The 19318-nt window shown below is 43.3% G+C and overlaps 1 protein-coding gene across 1 annotated transcript in view; it reads left to right on the plus strand.

The window, feature by feature from the left end:
- FRMD3 (FERM domain containing 3) overlaps nt 1–19318 on the plus strand; it is a 250616-nt gene that overhangs the window by 94960 nt on the left and 136338 nt on the right. The window contains exon 2 of the mRNA XM_065406507.1: nt 5312–5416. Within this exon, the coding sequence (XP_065262579.1) occupies nt 5312–5416 (105 nt within the window). The remainder of the gene's footprint in view (nt 1–5311; nt 5417–19318) is intronic.

A 19318-nucleotide genomic window follows, 5' to 3' on the forward strand; every position in this document is an offset into this window, starting at 1 on the left:
TCACTGTTCTTGCTTTAATCTCTTTGCTTTTCTTTCTGTAGCATATTTACAAACACAAAATGCATATGTAGCAGTGACCTCTAAAATTTGCATCAGAGAGATGTTTCTTTTAGATTTTGCTGTCACAGATCTAGCTCTGATGAGTACACCTTCTCTCTTGGTCAATCAGAGAGGCATCCTATAGATATCTTCCCTTTTCACATTTTGTGTTTTTGGTACAGACCTCTTCCTTTTGAGCCAACAGTTCACTCTGCCTTCATTAGTGTGTCCATATAGAGTTTAACAAGCCACAGCGCAAATCATTCCAGTAACAAGTAAGTAAAAAAATAAAAATAAAAAAAAATATATGCCTTGAGGCTATACAGAGCCAATTATAGAAGCAGACATTTTATAGCGCTCTTAGTGGGAGAGGGGTGGAGAGAGAGAGTGTCAGGGAGTGAGCATATACAAGGAGACAAAAGAGAAACTGGGTTAACATCATTTGGAAGTGTGGAAAGTTATTAATGACCGGGAAAACAAAGGGCAGATCAATGAAGGCAGTAATATCCCTCGGGCATGAAGAAGCAGGGTTTTGATTGGAAGAGTAGGGGAACATACAGTAAAGAGTAAATACATAGGAAATGGGAGGTAGAAAGGAATGAGAGGAAGGGAGAACACAACAGGAGATGCTTGTGTTGGGGGGAGGGCAGAAATGGCAGATGCTCCCACATACCGCAAAAAAGAAATCTAGAGATGAATTAACAACACAGAGACAAAAGTCTGAATAACTAGAGTATGAGCTAGAGATGGGCTGAGAGGAAGAGAGAAAATTCAATATATCTTTGTAATGCAGAAGGGAGGGAGAGAGCTGAGTAGTCACAACTCCATGTAAAAGCTGTTCAGCACCACTCTGGATTGGGACCCTAGAGAGAATCTGGAAAGTTTTTAAACAATGAAGAGGATTCAGGGAAGAGCAACTGTATCCATACCAAAACGGTATGCACGTACCAAAACTTGCCTGTAAAATGGTAGTTCTACAAATAACAAAGCTCTGCAATAGTTATTGCTTACATAGTTATCTGTGTAACACTTTGCGTAATCGTGATGTACAAAATTTTTACCTATGGAAAGCAGTCAGGTGTGCTGGACTATTGATGAGTCAGGAGACCAAGCCTCTGCAGTGACTTACAGTTAGGGTGACCATATGTCCCGTTTTTAAAGGGACGGCCCCGTTTTTGGGGACTTTTTCTTATATAGGCGCCTATTACCCCCCACCACCTGTCCTGTTTTTTCACACTTGCTATCTGGTCACCCTACTTACAGTGTATGACCTTGGGCAAGTCGCTTTATCTCTCTCTGTGCCTCAGCTACCTCTTGTGTAAAACGCTGATGATAATACTCACCCTCGTTTGTAAAGTGCTATGAGATCTATGTATAGCAAGCATGACGGGAGAGCTAATTATTAGTTTTTGCCTATCCATACAGCTTGTAATTTAACCATCCATTTAAAAATTGAAATATAGGATGTTAGTCAGTTTTGAGGGAATGGACTAGGACGAAAAATTGAGTGGTTTAAATACATGCATGGTGGAGAAACAGAAGATGCAAAGAGAATATGATAAACAAAAGGCAGATTCAAGTGAGGACTATCCGTGTGTAAGTGGTAGCTGGGTTTTGAAGGCAGAGACTGTGAGAAAGAGATGGTCAAAAGAGGGAAAATGGAAAAGGACAGAGGCTCAAGAAGTGTGATCCCTGTGGGTTCCACAGAAGAAGCGTCTTTATGCGGAGGGGAGAGTGGAGACAGAGAAGCATGATAGTCCAGGAAGAGTGGGTGATGATACACAATATTGAAGGCTGCATTGAGGCTAAGGGCAGCAGGAAGAAGGAAGTTCATAGATTTGTAGGTTCCAAGGCCAGAGGGAACATTGTGATCATCTAATCCAGTGGTTCTCAAACTTTTTGTGCTGGCGACTCTTATCATACAGCAAGCCTCTGAGTGCGACCCCGCCCCATGAATTAAAAACGTGTGTGTGTGTGTGTTAATTTAATTTAACAGAGGCTCGGGCTGTCAACCCCGCGCTTGGTGGGGATCGGCTGTCAGTTGGACCTCCACACCAGGCCTGGGGCTGACAGCTCGCGACCCCCACGTAATCACCTCACAACCCCTGCGTCACAACCCTCAGATTGAGAACCTCTGTTCCAGTGGATATATCATCCTCAGTGTTAAAAATGTACACCTTAATTCCAGTCTGAATTTGACTAGCTTCAACTTCCAGACATTGGATCTTGTTGGTAACTACAGCATGTGTAGTGCAGTTTAATTAAAGTCTCTTAAGGACATTGTTGTCTGAGGAGTGAAAGGGAGCTATTTTTAATTTACTTTAATGTCGATCTAATCCCAGTCTATTTTATTTATGTATTTATTTGTTTGTTTATAATTTGTGTTGCAATAGTGCCTAGGAGCACCAATCAAGAATCAAGGCCCTATTGTGGTGAGGACTGCAGAGGCATACAGGAAAAAGACAGTCCCTTTCCCAAAGAGCTCACAGTCTAGGTACCGACAAGATGCATGGGATCAGACAGATAGTATTTCTGTGCATCCATAGTATCAGAGTGCATAGTACTGAGAATACAATACTTGGAATAAGTAATCTGAAATCTCAGTATTTGCAATACTAGTGAAATTTTCATATGTGACTATCATGAGAAACAGTGCAACAACAAGCAGATTGGAACTCCAGTTGTCATAGAAGGATTGAAATGTGTTCCGAAAGTAAACTTCTGTAGTTCAACATACTCTTTAGGGAAAAAAGCATGCTGTGCTTCCTTAATTTTGTAAACGCATTTGACCCTGTGCATTTTGGAGCTATGGTGATGAGAGAGTTTCACTTGGAAAGTCTTGCTTGCTCTGAATCCCATGTCACCTTATAGTTTGATCATCATTAGACTCATGCTGATAACAAGGAAACAAAGGAATAACTTATTCAGTGTGATGTGTTCTATACAAAAGGCCTCTTATGCCTGGCTGGATACCAGCATTGTTGTGCAAAATGTAGGTTTAATTTCAAACAATTGAATGTGCCCCATGTGTGATGAAAGTTTTTCAGTGTGTTTAAATTTATTGTGACATTCTCAAAACCTGCTTAATTGTTGGTTGTTGTTTTTTTAAGCCTGCTGGAGTGAATCAGCGTTAAGGATTCTGTAAATGATCTTACTCCTTTCAGAATGAAAAATTAAAGGTTTCCTTAGGTAGTTTATATTCTGTTTTTTTTTATGCAACACCTAATTAACCAGTGGAACTTATTGCTAGAAAATACCATTGAAGCCAAAGCTTACAGGATTCAGGAAAGGATTAGTTTACACTGGCTAAATTAAAACAAAATGTATGTAGTTGGGTGGGGTTAAATACCCTCATGCTTCAGAGTGTAAGTAATCTTTTAACCTCATGGGTAGTTTTTCCATATCTTTCTAGATGGGGTTCCCCAGAGTTTCCTCTAGAATTACTGGTATTGGCAATTATCAGAGGGGATACTGGACTAAATGATCTGTGCAGATGTGGCAGTTAAGTCCCCCCTACAACCTGTGCTGTGAGGGTAGAGGCACTAGGAATCCCCTAGCCACAAAAAGGTCCAAAGAAAGACAAATGATACTTTGTGCTAGACATTTAGCATAGGCTCTTATCCCCTGGCTCTCTGACTTTCACTGTTTTTCTTAGCAGGTGGGGAGTTCTTTTCACTGAGGGTCATTGTGAGAAGCAATGAGAAGTACAGAATATCTACCAATTATATTTATTTTTCAAGTAAATTATTTAACATTTCCTGCCCCCGTGTCACTTTAAAAAACCCACAAAACTATCCTAATCCTATGTATCTCAGTAGAGTTAAAAAGTATATTGATATCTTTATTCACAAATATCCCTTTGGTATTTGTAGCTTTAAACTATTGGTAGGTATGGTATACAATAAATGCTATAAATACTACTTCTGCCTTTAATATCAGGGATATTTCATACATCTCCATTTTTTGGAAGCCTTTCTTCCACAGTTGTCTGACTAGAGATGAAAATTCTCATGTGGTTTGTCTGTGGCTAAGTTTTATTTTTTTTTTAAATGAGAAATCTCTGATAATTTTTAATATATGGAGATATCCTATCTCCTAGAACTGGAAGGGACCCTGAAAGGTCATCAAGTCCAGCCCCCTGCCTTCACTAGCAGGACCAAGTACTGATTTTGCCCCAGACCCCTAAGTGGTCCCCTCAAGGATTGAACTTCCAACCCTGGATTTAGGAGGCCAATGCTCAAACCACTGAGCTATCCCTCCCCCCTAAGTCTTTAGGGTATTGGTGTATAGTAAGGAATCTGATCTTCAGCCCCAAGGTACGTGGGCATCTCTACCCCTGATTTATCCACATCTATGTGAACACTCAAATCCATAAATTGCATGCACATATGAGTGGATGGGTACAACAAATGAGTGCATCTGTAGTGATGCACTCAGGGCAGGTCTACACTAACCCCCCAATTCGAACTAAGGTACGCAACTTCAGCTACGTGAATAACGTAGCTGAAGTTCGAAGTACCTTAGTTCGAACTTACCTCCGTCCAGACGCGGCAGGCAGGCTCCCCCGTCGACTTCGCGTACTCCTCTCGCCGAGCTGGAGTACTGCAGTCGACGGCGAGCACTTCCGGGTTCGACTTATCGCGTCCAGACAAGACGCGATAAGTCGAACCCAGAAGTTCGATTTTCTTGCCGCCGAACTACCGGGTAAGTGTAGACCTACCCTTAGAGTGGGTGTGCCTCTGCAAACAGATCTTAGCAGTGAAAAATCAGGTCCAACACATAAGTCTTATGAATGCAAAAAACATGTGAATGGTTTGAAATTCTGTGGCTAAATAAATGGCCATTATGCAAAATGCTTATGTCTGCAGAGAAGGATAGATAAGGTGTGGACATAAGGTTAAGTGGACAGACTAACATCCCACAGAAACATGGTTAACAGTGTATATTGGATTTTCTAAATGTGCAATTTTAGAAGTAATCAGGAGCATACCTGAGGAAATGCCACCCTTTGTTCTGATGTAGCAATTTGTGAAGACACAGGGATGAATACAATAGCATTTTTAGAATACATTTTATTTTTTGTATCTCTTCAGGGGAAGTGGATATTCATTGGTTTTGTTCTCACTTGATTGCAATAAAAGCTCTTATTCCCACCTTCTTTAACTCTTTTTATTAGACTTCTAAGAGTTCACAAATAATGGGTTTGGAATGTGTGCTGAGTGTATTTAGAGTAATACAATATAAGGTTACTAATTTTTTTTTTCTTTTCCAGAAGGAGACCAAAGGTCAGTTTCTCATAGATCATATCTGCAACTATTACAGCTTACTGGAAAAAGACTATTTTGGCATTCGATATGTCGACCCTGAGAAACAGCGGGTATGTAGAGGAACACTCACTAAATTTATTTCTAAGTAACGTTGTATTGATATGGGTAACAAGCAGGCAAGCTCTAATGCAAAGCTACAGTATTACTGTTGAAGTGCTCTCAGACCCTAATCCATAAATCATTCTAAATTCGCTTATTAAATTCATTTCTCTCACTTCATATGAGTCAAGTGAACCAATAAACCAGGGGTGGTCAACCTGAGCCTGGAAGGAGCCAGAATTTACCAATGTACATTGCCAAAGAGCCACAGTAATATGTCAGCAGCCCCCCCATCAGCTCCCTGCCCCATTCCCAGTGCCTCCCGCCCACTGGCAGCCCCACCGATCAGCGCCTCCCCCTCCCTCCCCACACCTCCTGATCAGCTGTTTTGTGGTGTGCAGGAGGCTCTGGGGAGGAGTGGGGAAGGAGCGAGGGCACGGCAGGCTCAGGGGAGGGGGCAGGAAGGGGCAGAGTGAGGGCAGGGCCTGTGGCAGAGCCAGGGTTGAGCAGTGAGCACCCCCCCCCCCCCCGGCACATTGGAAAGTTGGCGCCTGTAGCTCCAGCCCCGGAGTCGGTGCCTATACAAGGAGCCACATATTAACTTCTGAAGAGCCGCATGTGGCTCCAGAGCCACAGGTTGGCCACCCCTGCAATAAACGTAGATCTCTAGTCTAGGGTTACCATATTTAAAAAATAAAAAAAGAGGACACTCCACGGGACCCTGGCCCCGCCCCTTCCCCACCCCCGGCCCCGCCCCAACTCCGCTCCTTCCCCGCCCAACTCCGCCCATTCCCCGCCCCTTCCCCAAAGTCCCCACCTTAACTCCCCCTCCTCCCTCCCAGCCACGCGAAAAGGGCTGCCCAAGCGCTACCGGCTTCACGGTTTGCCGGGCAGCCCCCAGACCCTGCGCCCCTGGCCGGCGCTTCCCCAGCGCAGCTGGAGCCCGGGAGGGGAAGCGCCCAGCCGGGGGCGCAGGGTCTGGAGGCTGCCCAGCAAACCGTGAAGCCGGTAGCGCTCGGGCTTTGGGCAGCCCCCATGCCTCCGGACCCTGCGCCCCCGGCCGGGCACTTCCCCTCCCGGGCTCCGGCGGCTGTGCTCCTCCCCTGACTCTACCTGTGCAGCCTTATTTTCTGTTCGTGTGTTTTTGAATGAATATTGTTGGTTGCAAATGGTAAGGGATAATCACCGTTAGAAACTGAAGCCTTTGGACAGTGAATTGAGAACAGCTTTGGCACCATATGGTTCTGTGGTAGAGCTAAGGTTTAGCTAGGGAATTCAGTGGCATAGCACACCAGCCTTTTCTCTCCGGAGACCAACAATAGGCTGAAATTGGGTATGGGTCAAAAGTGAAAATGAGTTTGATAATCTCAGTGTCGCTCCCACTGGATACTTGTCAGCACCACAAATCAAATAAGTTTGGCAAAAATCAGCATGATTAGCACCCTCTGGTCAGACCTATAGAATTGGAATACTGTAGAAGTTGCATTGCTAAGCTACATTTGGGCCCCTTGCACATCACCTGCCTTATTAGAACAGTCTCAATTAGCAATAGCTCAGATCAATGTAGTTAATCCTTCATAAGCAGCAAAACTGAAGATATTTACCCCAAATTAGAATGAGCAGAAACAATAATATATTTTAATTTTTAAACACCAGCATAAACAGAGGGGTATCTGTTTCTAATTAGAGAACAGTTCTGGCTTTTTTGTGTGATCCTAAACCGCTCATGGGTAAATATGTTAATGCTGTGGAATCAGGGCCAGCTCCAGGTTTTTTGCCGCCCCAAGCGAAAAAAACCAACAAAAAACGGAGTGCTGGCACCGAAGCAAAACAACAACAACAACAACAACCAAATGGAGTGCCGCCCCCAAAGGGCCGGAATGCCACCCCTTGAAAAGTGCTGCCCCAAGCACATGCTTGGAACGCTGGTGCCTAGAGCCGGCACTGCATGGAATTATATTGGACACTCTTGTGAGCTATACTTAAGTGCCATGGATGACACACTGAGAGCAACACTCCACCATGTGTCAGTTGTCCCTTCCCCCTTCCATGCTCTGTTTTATTGTATTCTTTCAGCTTTAGTTATTCAAGCATTTTACACATTCCCTCAAAAGAGATTTCCTGCACAGTGAATCCTGCATTAAGGGCCACCCTCCATAAACAGTTCCTAGTCTTAAGCAAGCACATGAAATTATCCCCCAGAGATATCCAGTACAAATTTGTTCAAGACGTGAGAAGTCAAAAGGAGCAATCAGTACACCAATGGAGTCACTGGCTACTTGCTGTCAGGAATATGTATTTTTATGCTAGTTGTAGGTTCTGTTTTGGCCTTTCTTGGGAGCTGCAGGATTGCTGCCTGGATGCTGAATTCATGGAAGCCAGTGGTACATACCCTGATCATGTTCTTTGAGGGACTACACTATATGCCCTTCAGGGCAGGGATGCTCTCTCGTCTGTACTGCACACAGCTCTGCTGAGCCCCAGTCCAGATTAGGGCCTTTGGACATTACCATAATATAAATATTGGGTACTACTACTCCTACCACTGCTGCTTATGGTTTTAAACAAATATTTGAGTCCCTTACTGTCTTGACCTCAGACAATGCATATCGAGTGATGAATATGGATTAAAAATATAATGAAATATCCTTTGTTCCAAGGAAGCAATGTTGTTTGTTCTGTATTTGTCTTCTCCTTACTCATGATCTTGATTGAGTTCACTTATCTGAGTTTTGCCTGTGTCTGAGGTACAGGTAAAACTAAGTGCCCCATGTAGCTGGAGCTTGTGATAAAATCTGTGCAATTTCACTGGCCTTTGTAAATGAATGAATAGGAGACTCTCCAGATCTTGGATGCACATTCTTCCCTCTGGGTTCCCACTATTGTGAAATGGTCAGCCCTGTATCACATAACCTGCTGGGGCCCAAAGATTGTAAACTGGTCTTGAAAATACTGGATGAAGTTCAGAAATATGCAGCTCAACAAAAAATAGCTGGAACAGTAAATTTGAAGTGATGATGTCGGAGTCATAGCTTTACACATACAGTTTTCCATACTTTCATTTGTATATTTCAGCTTCCTGAGATTAGTCACTTGTGCTAATAAAAAGTGAGGTCCCAGAAGATGAGTTGTATTGTGAGATATGAAGCTGTAGAGATACAGAAAGGTTGTGGAAAGCATGAAATCACAGTTGGCCCTCAGAACAGAGGGTAGCGCCAATGGCAGTAGCACAAGTACTGCTCAGAGACTGCCACCTGCAAGCAATTGTAATCTTTAGAAGAGGCTTCCCAATTGTCTCACTATTCTCCCAGCCTCTGCAAGGAAGAAGAAAGCCCCTATTTTTCATAATATCTGCTGACTGATTAATTTGTTATTTCTTATAATAAAACAGGAATAAATGAATTCAAACAAAGTCTATAAACAGAGTGCATCGGGTCCATTATGTGAAATCAAGATTGTGTTCTTGCATTATTAAAATAAGATTTTCTTCTTTTTAAAGCTGTGGAGTCTGGTGGTTTGACTAAGAGCTCTTCAGAACTTGATTTATGATAAACCATTGCAGTGTATAAATTATTTAGCATCATATGTTTGACAAGATGCTTCAGTGTCCCATATGCCAACAAGGTGGTGACATTTTAGACAATAAATGAAGACTAACTTGCACAATTGCAGTAGCAAAGCCTTACCATTTGCATTTGTTCAACCTTAACATTGCATTTTATTCTAGTAGCAAAGCCAAAACAAGCATAGATCCCATATGAAAATAGTGTTATTGAGGTGGATAGCAAATAATGCACAGAACATTTTTGAACATTTAATAGAAAAATCTGATAACTAAAAAGTAAAGTTCTTGCTGCTGCAGAATTGTTTCTCCGGAGTTGTGAATTCTGCTGCTAGAGTTTCACATATGCCCAACTGCATAGTTACTTTCTCTGTAAATGTGACAATTGCTTCAATCTGGATATGATTCAGCATGCCTAAGAATAAACTGACTAATATCTGTCATGTGTTTGTTCTCTCATGCTCTCCATAGGGGGAGAAGTATGTGTGGAGGAGTATTTTGTTTTGGTAGTTTTTTGTTGTTTATTTAAATATACCTGTTGCTATGTATATATATTAGAGAAGGCACGGTCAAAGACATATGCCTTGCTCTTAGGGGGGAATGTGATGAGGTTTGTGATGGTCCTTGATTCCTGGGGGTGTTCATTGCACAAACACAGACTGGCCCCTCAGAAAATTTAGAAGGCAGAGGACTAATGTGCTCTTATGGTAGTTTTGTGTTGCTGAAGAGATGTGCTGCAGTATTCTGTAGCACTGGAGTTTCCTAAGAGCTGAAGGCTTCATGCCCAGGTATATTGCATTGATGTAAAATGACAAAGGCATGAATAACTGAGGCCAGGTCATTGTCCTCCAAGATGGGTGGAGTCTCCTGGCCAGCTGGATATGATGGAAGGCATTACTTGTGGATGTTGCTATTCGAGAGCTTAGCACAAGCTAGGAATCAAAGAATGCTCCTGAACTACTGTCTGAATTGACAGTTGTGAGTATGTACTTTCAACCAAAGAAAGCTGCACTGTGGCTGCAAACTCTTGAAAATGCTTTTCTCTGCCCACCAGCTTTTATCTTGCTGGGGTTCAGCTTCAGCTAGCTCAGTGGTTCTCAAAGTTTTGTACTGGTGACCCCTTTCACACAGCAAGCCCCTCTCCTTATCAATTAAAAACACTTTTTTATATATTTAAAACCATTATAAATGCAGGAGGCAAAGCAAGGTTTGGGGTGGAGGCTGACAGCTCGCGACCCCCCATGTAACAACCTTGTGACCACCTGATGGGTCCCGACCCCCAGTTTGAGAACCCCTGAGCTAGCTGGTTTTCATCCATCAGCTGATCTTACTCAAATACTACGCTGAGTCTGAGCCTTTTCTGAGCTAAGAATAATAGAGATTCATTCTGTCAGTTGATACAGCTTGAGTTAAGAGTCTTTAAGAAGTGCTCAGAATTATTTGTATTACTGACAGGTATGTTCATTTCAGGAGGAAACCCCCCAGGTAGTTTTGTGAAGCCACACAATGTTTAACACAGAGTATCCAAAACGTCATCTTGCATCATGATGACGGCTGGAGATTCTTGCCTGTATGCTCGGGGTTCTACTGATCGCCATATTTGGGGTCGGGAAGGAATTTTCCTCCAGGGTAGATTGGCAGAGGCCCTGGAGGTTTTTCGCCTTCCTCCGCAGCATAGGGCAGGGGTTGCAAGCTGGAGGATTCTCTGCGACTTGAAGTCTTTAAATCACGATCTGGAGACTTCAACAGCTGAGTTAAGGGAAAGTGGTGGGTCAGCTTTTGTGGCCTGCATCATGCAGGAGGTCAGACTAGATGACCACAATGGTCCCTTCTGACCTTAGAGTCTATGAGTCTATCATTAAGACCTTTTGGCAGCTTCACTAAGTACAGGGTGCAGCTCCTGTCTTACAGAGCCATGCTGGCCAAGGAGAACATATTACACTTGTTCTCTAGGCTCTGCACTAGGTCCCAGGTGGGGTTATGGTTTAAAATAGAAGGAAGGGAGAGAAATTAGATAATTGCCAACCTTTGTGGACTGTGGTAGAAGAGTTGTTTACTACACCTACATGTAGCATGTTATAAAGCTATATATGAGGACTAGATTGTGGTTTTCATGCCACAGCCTCAGAGAAGGGATTGATGTATAGCGCCAAGAGGAGCACTGGAGAGATTGTGTCTTAGACCTATAGATTAGGGTTAGATGATAGTTTGTGTGTATATGTAGTGGGAATCTCTCCAGTACTCCTCTAACTAAAATTTTGTAATAGTCAAAATCAGTAGTGTAACTGTAAACACAATATTTAATTCTGCAATAGTATCACCAATTGAAATAATTTGTGAAGATTAATGTCTTTGAAATGATGATTTTACAAACCAAACAGATGCCTAAGCAATTTAATATGCATGCAAACAAAACTAAAACAAATCAGCCACTTTCCATCAATAGCACACGTACATCACTGTCTGCTGTATGCTGATGAATGCAGATTAGGGTCTTAACTGGTATAAATCACTGTAGCTCTATTGCCTTCAGTAGAATTGTGCTGATTTATTTCAGTAGAGGGTCTGGTTCTATGAATGTTACTTTAATATTGAAATCAGATTTTGGAAAGGAACTGATATTTGGATTCAGAAGTCCTGTTTAGACATTAATTTGGAATATCTGGGTTTCCAACTAAGAGGGGTAAAGTATAAAGTATGATGAGCAGCAGAGTGAGGGCTATGGCAGTATCAAAATAACCTGGAGAGAAGCATTCTGGGTATTTTACTGTCCTTATGCAATAGTCATGGCAGTGGCTAAATTCGACCTAACCTCGTAGTGTAGACCAGGGCTCAGGCTCATGCTTCAGGGTTCCAGCTGGCCACCTGCAGGGATCAGGAAGGCATTGTTTTCCTCCCCCAATATATTCTGGGAGTTTTTAAAATCTCCTTCCTCTGAAGTATCAAGGATGGCCAGGGCTGGAGATGGGTCACTGGATGGGGAGGGCCAGTGGACTGAGGGGGCACCGAACATTCTCAGGCGCTTAATGCTCACCTGCACAGATCTAACTGATCGCCATGTGTAGGATTGAGAAGGAATTTTCTCCCAAGTCAGTTTGGCAGTGACCTTGGGGTTTTTGTTGCCTTCCTCTGCAGCATATAGATGAGGGTCACTAGTCAGGATTATGTGGGTATATCACATTCAGTCATTTCCCTGCCATTGCAAGGGCCTCAAGCACTAGTGTACCTCACTCCCTCCTATTCTCTGCCTGTGGCACATAATAGTCTAGTCTTCTGTGGGACTCATTTATTTTGGTCTCATTTCCATTGTTGAGCTTAGTGTGCAGGTGTTGGGTCGTGTCTGTGGTCTGTGATACACAGGAGATCAGACTAGATGATCTAGTGGTCTATTCTGGCCTTAAACTCTGTGACTCTGAGTGTTGCCTTTGAGCTCACTAGCCCAGAGAGTTGGCTGGATGAGGCTGGATGGGTTCATCAGTGTAAATCTGAAATAAATGCTCAGCAGAAAGTGCATCTCAGTCCTTGCCCATTGTGGATCAATCAGTGAAACGCTGAACCTCTGTCCATTCATGGCAGGTGCTGCTACTCGCACTGCCAGACTGTCATTTCTACTGAGGGGCACTAATATAGCCAAGGTCACAGCTGCTCCTCTCCTGCTATGATCTTATGTATGGTAATGCGAACAGCACCTCTATAATTATAGTAGCACCCAGGGGTGAAGTCAGGACTCATTATTCTAGATGCTGATCATACTCATTGGAAGAGACAATCCCTTGCCCAAAGAACTTAGTCTAATTTAAGACAAGGCAGCCACAAGTGGGTTTGTCAAGTCATAGGAGGGCCTGGGGGAGGAAGGATGAAGGAAGTAGGAATAAGAACACATGATTCCATGGGTTAACTATGTGCTCTGCTTGATGGCTATGGATCATTCAATGTTTTTCCTCCTGAAGAAAAATACCAGCGGTCTGCGATCCTAGGGGTAGGAGTGCCAGCAGTATGCAAACTGGATGACATGGAGGAGTGGGAGAGGGGAAGAGAGATTGTGTCACAATGTTGCTTTCCTCGGGAAGTGATTCAGAATATGTGCTGGCATAGGGAAATAGGCAGCAGGGGACTAGGCTCGGGCCACACAAGCAGCTTCTTTTGCTGCACCAAGTGGTGCTCATCATTAATTAAATAGGAGTATGTGGTTTTGGAGAGGATTCAACTACAGTGACTGGGTTTCTCCCATGTCACATTACCGTATGTACATGCAGCTTGTGTGATATTCGTTGTACAAAGCTGAAATATCTGCCAGGTTACACTACTGGTTTTCAGCCCCCAACAATACAGCTGAAGGCCACCAGCACTGGTGGTCTTGTTCTTGTAGCTGCTTCTGGAACAGATTAATCCCTAGTCTGGTGAAGAACCCAATGCAGGGACTGAGAGGGGTTGGCTTGTGCCACCCCTAGTCTGGGGCTGCTGGGTGCTGCCCTAATGAGTGTCCCTGTAGAATGTCCCTATGGGCTGTTGTTATATCAGTGCAGAATAGCCAGGTGGTAACAGCACACTCCTCTCTGCCTACAGCTCGTTCCTGGCCTGCTGTGGAAAGCCCCTGACATGCTTCCTATATTAGGAGCTCCTGCTGGGGATGCAGAGCTAGTAGCAAGGCTCCAGACCTGGTGGGTAGCCCCCTTACACTGGATATTGCCTGTGGGACACTTGGAGCTGGTGTTGACGATTTTGCATCAGCTCTGCCAGCATAAAGTGGACACCCATGAATTCCCCCCTGTCTGTGCCTGGGGGCCCTGTACTAGCTATAGCTGCTGTTACTGTTGTTTGGCCTTCTCTGTGTCTGTTCTTGACAATGGCCTGAAGAAAGGAACTGCATTATGGCTAAAAGGGAGTTGTTGATTTGTTTTTTTCAAAGAACGGGTGCAGGATGGTATTTATCTTAAAGTTTAGCTTTGGATTGAAGTTTGGATAAAAGACTCTAATTTTGTTTCATCTCCAGTAGTTTTTCAGTAATATTGCAATATATCTTCTATGTGTCCTTGTGCTCTTTGCATCTGGTTGTCCTGTTTAAAATGGACAAACTTGGTTTCTTAGGCACAAAACAAGATGATACAACTGTACAGTGAATACTGACCTCTGTTATGTGACAGACCCAAACTTTTGCAGTCCTGACTCAAGTCATATGACTGGGATCAGGAAATATAACTCAGGGTCTTACTGTACTTTGTCACATCTTGATAACAATCTCTCAGTCTCTGCTTCTATCCCAAAACTCAATGAAGCTATAATTTATAACAGAGACTTTTGGTTTTTTTTGTTTGTTTGTTTCACTGTTCCTGCTTCAGATAATTCTTGTTACCTCTTCTATGAACAGAAGCAAACTGCTTCCACTTTGAAAAGTCCAGGAAATTATAGTAAAATGACTGTTGCGTGAATGGGTGTCTTTAGTGCTAAATACAGATTGACTGGAATGTAGTTAAGAAATCTGGCGTTCTTGTAATCCCATTCAGCCACATGCACTCCTGAGTATGTGATTGAACATTGTCTTCTGAATATGACCAATATTCATACTATTTGTCAAATTTCCCCCTTCCCGCATCCTTGCAAAACAGAGGCCTGATCCAAAGTGCCCTGCCCAAAGCCTCCCATTGACTTCACTGGGTTTTGGGTCAGGCCCCAGGTTCCCATTGTTGGTCCATGATTTGTTCACCAATAACTCTTTATGGGCTTAATTTAGCTTTTTTAAGATCCCTGTTTTGGGGACAGTGTGGCGTCTCCAAGGAGAGTAGCAGGGGATTGCAGCATTGGACTCTATGCTGTTTTCCTGCTCTGTGGGCTGCTGTAGAGTGTTGCTGGGCCATGGTCTTGGAGCAGTGTGAGGTGGTGGTGGGAGGTACGGGGACTGCAAGTATACCTGACCCTTACAACGTCCCTGAGAGGAGGGTTGGGAGGCTCCTTGCACTCTCCATACCCCACTGTCCTACCTCCTCAATCTCTCAGATGTATAAATAAGTGCTACGCATAATCTGTCCCCATATGTCAGTTAATTCTTTAAACGAAATAATCAGTTTGTTAAATATACGTATGTGGAAAAGTTCAGGTGCTTTCTGGATTAAATAATATGTATTTTAAAATTGTTCTTTTAGCCCTGTGGTGTCTTTTCTAACCGTGAATTTTTTGCTGTGGAAGCATGCATAACACATCAGCATTGTGGATCAATAAGAGGACACCTGGCATCGTAAATAGCTACTCAGTGCCACTTATCTGCTGATCAGAGGTGAATACTTTTAGGCTTAGTCTATACTAGCAATTTATGTCGGTATAACTGCATTGCTCAGGGCTGTGGAAAATCCACACCCCGAGCGACGCACTTGTACTGACCTAACTCGCGGTGTAGACAGCAACAGCGTTATGTCGACGGGAGGGCTTCTCCTGTCAGCCTAGCTAATGTCTCTCAGGAAAGTGGATTACCTATGCCAACAGGACAAGCTCTTCCATTGGTGTAGGTAGTGTCTTCACTGAAGCGCTCCAGTGGCGCAGCTGCATTGATGCAGCTGCACTTTTGCAGCCTTTTAAGTGTCGACGTGCCATTAGAAAGTAAAGACCGTTTTAGTTAAAAATGCAGCACATAATGAGAAGCACTGCAGTTACGGGTGCATCCTAGGGGAGGGAAATAGGGGTCAAATTGCTTTAACGTTCAGAGATCCTGTAGTTACTAAATGTTCAGTTATTATACTTGCCTGACAACTAGAATGAATGAAAGGAGTTGGTCTGAATAAGATTAGATCATTCACATTGTTCTGTAAGTGTCACAAGGACCATCAGTGGCCTCTGAATGTCTCCAGTAATGCTGGTTAAAAATTGTAATTTCTATTCTGCATGAAATTCTGATATTTTGACATTTTGTTTTTGCCCCAAATTGGGACAAAAGGTCAAAATATTGCATTTTTTTATGGAAAGGAAAGTTTAGAAAAAAATTCAATTTATAAATGTCAGAATATCCCATTTCAACATTTTTGCTAGAAACTAGATATTTTAACACTCCTGAATCAAAATATTTAATGTTGGCTAGGGCTGATATTAAATTGTGTCTGCCTGAGCTGCTGAGTTGCCACACGAGAGGTATAATTTAGATGCTCCCATTCTTTTCTATGGGCCAGGCTCCCTGGTAGGACTCCATCTCCTGTATTGCATTATGGCAATGGGTTTCTCATGATTAAGGATCCGATTCTGTCACAGAGGTCACGGATTCCATGATTTCAACGGACCTCTGTGACTTCTTCATCTTTAGCCAGCCGTGATGGTGGGGCTAGAGCAGCTGTCAGCCCCCACCCAGGAGCAGTGGTGGGATTGGAGTAGTGGCCTAGGGCCAGAACAGCAGCTGCTGGGGCCGGTGGTCAGCCCCTGCTGCAGGAGCAGCAGCTGGGGCTGGAGCAGCGGCCAGTCTGAGTCAACGCTGCAGAAGGAGTGGTGGGGCTGGAGCAGTGGCTGGTGGTCAGCCCCTGGCAGGGCTCCCACTGTTAGTTTTCCCCTCTTCCCCCCCGGGTATTTTTAGTAAAAGTCAGGGACAGGTCATGGGCTTCTGTGAATTTTTGTTTAATGCCCATGACCTGTCTGTGACTTTTACTAAAAATACCTGTGACAAAAAATCTTAACCTTACCCATGATGCATCATGGCCAGGGCCGGCTCCAGGCACCAGCGCAGGAAGCAGGTGCTTGAGGCGGCCAATGGAGAGAGGCGGCACGTCCGGGTCTTCAGCGGCAATTTGGCGGCGGGTCCCTCAGTCCCTCTCAGAGGGAAGGACCGGCCGCCGAATTGCCACTGAAGAATGAAGTGGCGTGGTAGAGCTGCCGCCGAAGTGCCGCCGATCGCAGCTTTATCTGTTTTTTTTCCCTTCGCCGCTTGGGGTGGCAAAAAAGCTGGAGCCGGCCTTAATCATGGCGGTTCAGCCAAAGGGGAGACCACAATGTATCAAAGGAGATGCAGTCCAGCCAGGGAGTCCAGTCCATAGAGAAGAATAAGGACATGAGGCACTCAAACTGTCTTCCATGAGGGAGTGCAGCAGCACAGGTGAACAGAGTTTAATGTCAAACTGACCTGAAAACATTGTTTAATTTGGCTTAACCCCTCCCCCCCATCTTAAATGAAACATTTTGTTTCAGTTTTCCAGGGGAAATTTGAAAAAATTCAGTACAATTTGAAATTTTCCCAAAGAAGATTTTGATTTTTGCATAAAGACTTTCTGTAGCAAAAACCATTGTGAGAATTCCCAAACAGCTCTAGTCTGCAGGGACCCTTTGCTGAGAAATACATCTCCCCTTCCTCACATGTAGAAGCCTTAATTTGGTCCTAAATATAAAAGCTATTCATAGTCTGAGACTAAATATAACATGAATACTCTGTGAGGTGTAGTCTAGGTTAATATCTATTTCTGCAAAGGTAGAAGAGAGATATTAAGAGAAAATCTTTCAAAACTCTACATAGAACATTCAAAAAATATACAATGGTGGAGACTTTCAATGGGACAAACAACAGTTAGGTTGTCTGTGCTTTTGAAAATCTCCACCAATACACTACAGAAAAAGCTGATGTATCTGCTCAGATGTCTCAAATACCCAATTGAATGCTTCCTCCGCCTGTGTACTCAAACAAGCTATTCTTAAATTCCCCTGATCCCCACTGATGGAAGGTCACCACAGAAATTTTATCTTTTAAGCACTGTTTTGATCCCTCTTTAACCTTGAAGCAAAAAATCTAATCTGATGAATTAGCCTCAGTTTTGCTTGGTAAATAATTATAGAAGCTGCAATATTTAACTGAAAGTCAAATCTGAGCAAAACAATTTTTTTCTTTTGGTGTTTGTGACACATGAAATAAATCTACATCCTAGCATTTTAAGGCACACACAGCTATGTACAGTGTTTTTCAGTCCTGGCATAGTGTATGGCAAACAGCAGAGACACTTACTTCAGCCTGGCCTTTTAAAAAGAAAATGGCAAACAAAAACAGCTTGCTTCAGTCAAGGATAAAAGGAACATTTCTTAACTCTCAAATTCTCCTGTATACCAAGTCAGCAGGGTCGTCACTTTCCAAGTGTCTCCTTACTGCCCAAATCTGGGTCCAGGAGCTTCCTGACCCTGGCTGAGTGGAGATGGGAGAGAGTGCAAGCTCCTTATATCCCTACTCTAATGAACTCCTTGTTAATCTCTTCCCTACTACTTTAGCATGGGTTATGTACATCCTACTGCAAACTCCTTAGAATATATTTCTTTAGTTTCCCCAATAATCATCTACTTCTCACCAAGAAATTCTCTAAAATGCATTATTCCAGTGCAAGGAGAACAACATTTTTTCACGTGTAATCTAAGCTGTTTTGTAAATGGGGTCGGGGGGGGGGGGAAAGCGGGTATCAAATAAATGCTAGTACATTTTCCAGTAAGTTAGTGACGGGCGCTCTTTTAAAAACACCATAAAAAAACCTGCTTTTCTGTTTTTTTGTTGTTAATTTATTCCAGGCTTAATTTTTGTCTCCAACTTCCTCTGCCCTAGGATGAAATGTGGTGTGGGATATGTCAGGGAGGAGAAATGGGTATCTTTTTGAGGCAGCTAGGGATGGGCTTCAAAATCAGCCTAACATAACTATGGGTCAGTGCCTGCCACCCAGAATACTGCCATTGCCAGTGACGCTTAAGAGCCCTACATTGTGAGTTGCACACATTCAGAAATGTGTTTTTTAGAGGCACTTGTCTTTCATTAGCAATTGTACATGAGAAACCTGCTCCACCACTAATTACAGCTGAATTTAGCTGCTTCTTCAGGCAATCGCCAGTTTGTTTTTAAATTAAATTACTGTACCTCGCCATTAGCAAGTGCTCTACTTGCACTTGTTCTGCATGTTGGTACCATTACAATAGTTATGACAGGCAATACTACAGACATTATAGGCACTGAAAAAGCCCCTTTCTCTTGGTTTTTTTTTTACATTGCTTAGTGCCCCTGTACAACTTTTAAAGGTTGATTTTGAGCTAGCATGGAATGAGTTAAAAAGAACCCTGTGGTGCGAGGCCCCACAGCGTTGATTATGCTTAGTAAAGCTGAACAGCACACTTGCTGACCAACTGCTGCTGCAGCACAAATCTCATTTTAATGTGGAGATTTTTCATGTACAGGAAAAATCTCAGTGGAAAGGCTGCTGACCATGGGCAAAAGTGACAATTGAGTATCAACCCATCCATACATCAGTCAAAACAGCTGCCTCGGTGGCTCAGCTCAATGTTATTGCAATTGCTAGTTAAGTGCCCTAGTCCATCTACTGCTGAGATTTGAGTCCAAGATATTTGTATAGGTATGAATCCA

This window comes from Emys orbicularis, chromosome 6 (genome assembly GCF_028017835.1).
Source record: "Emys orbicularis isolate rEmyOrb1 chromosome 6, rEmyOrb1.hap1, whole genome shotgun sequence".
Taxonomy (NCBI): Eukaryota; Metazoa; Chordata; order Testudines; family Emydidae; genus Emys; species Emys orbicularis.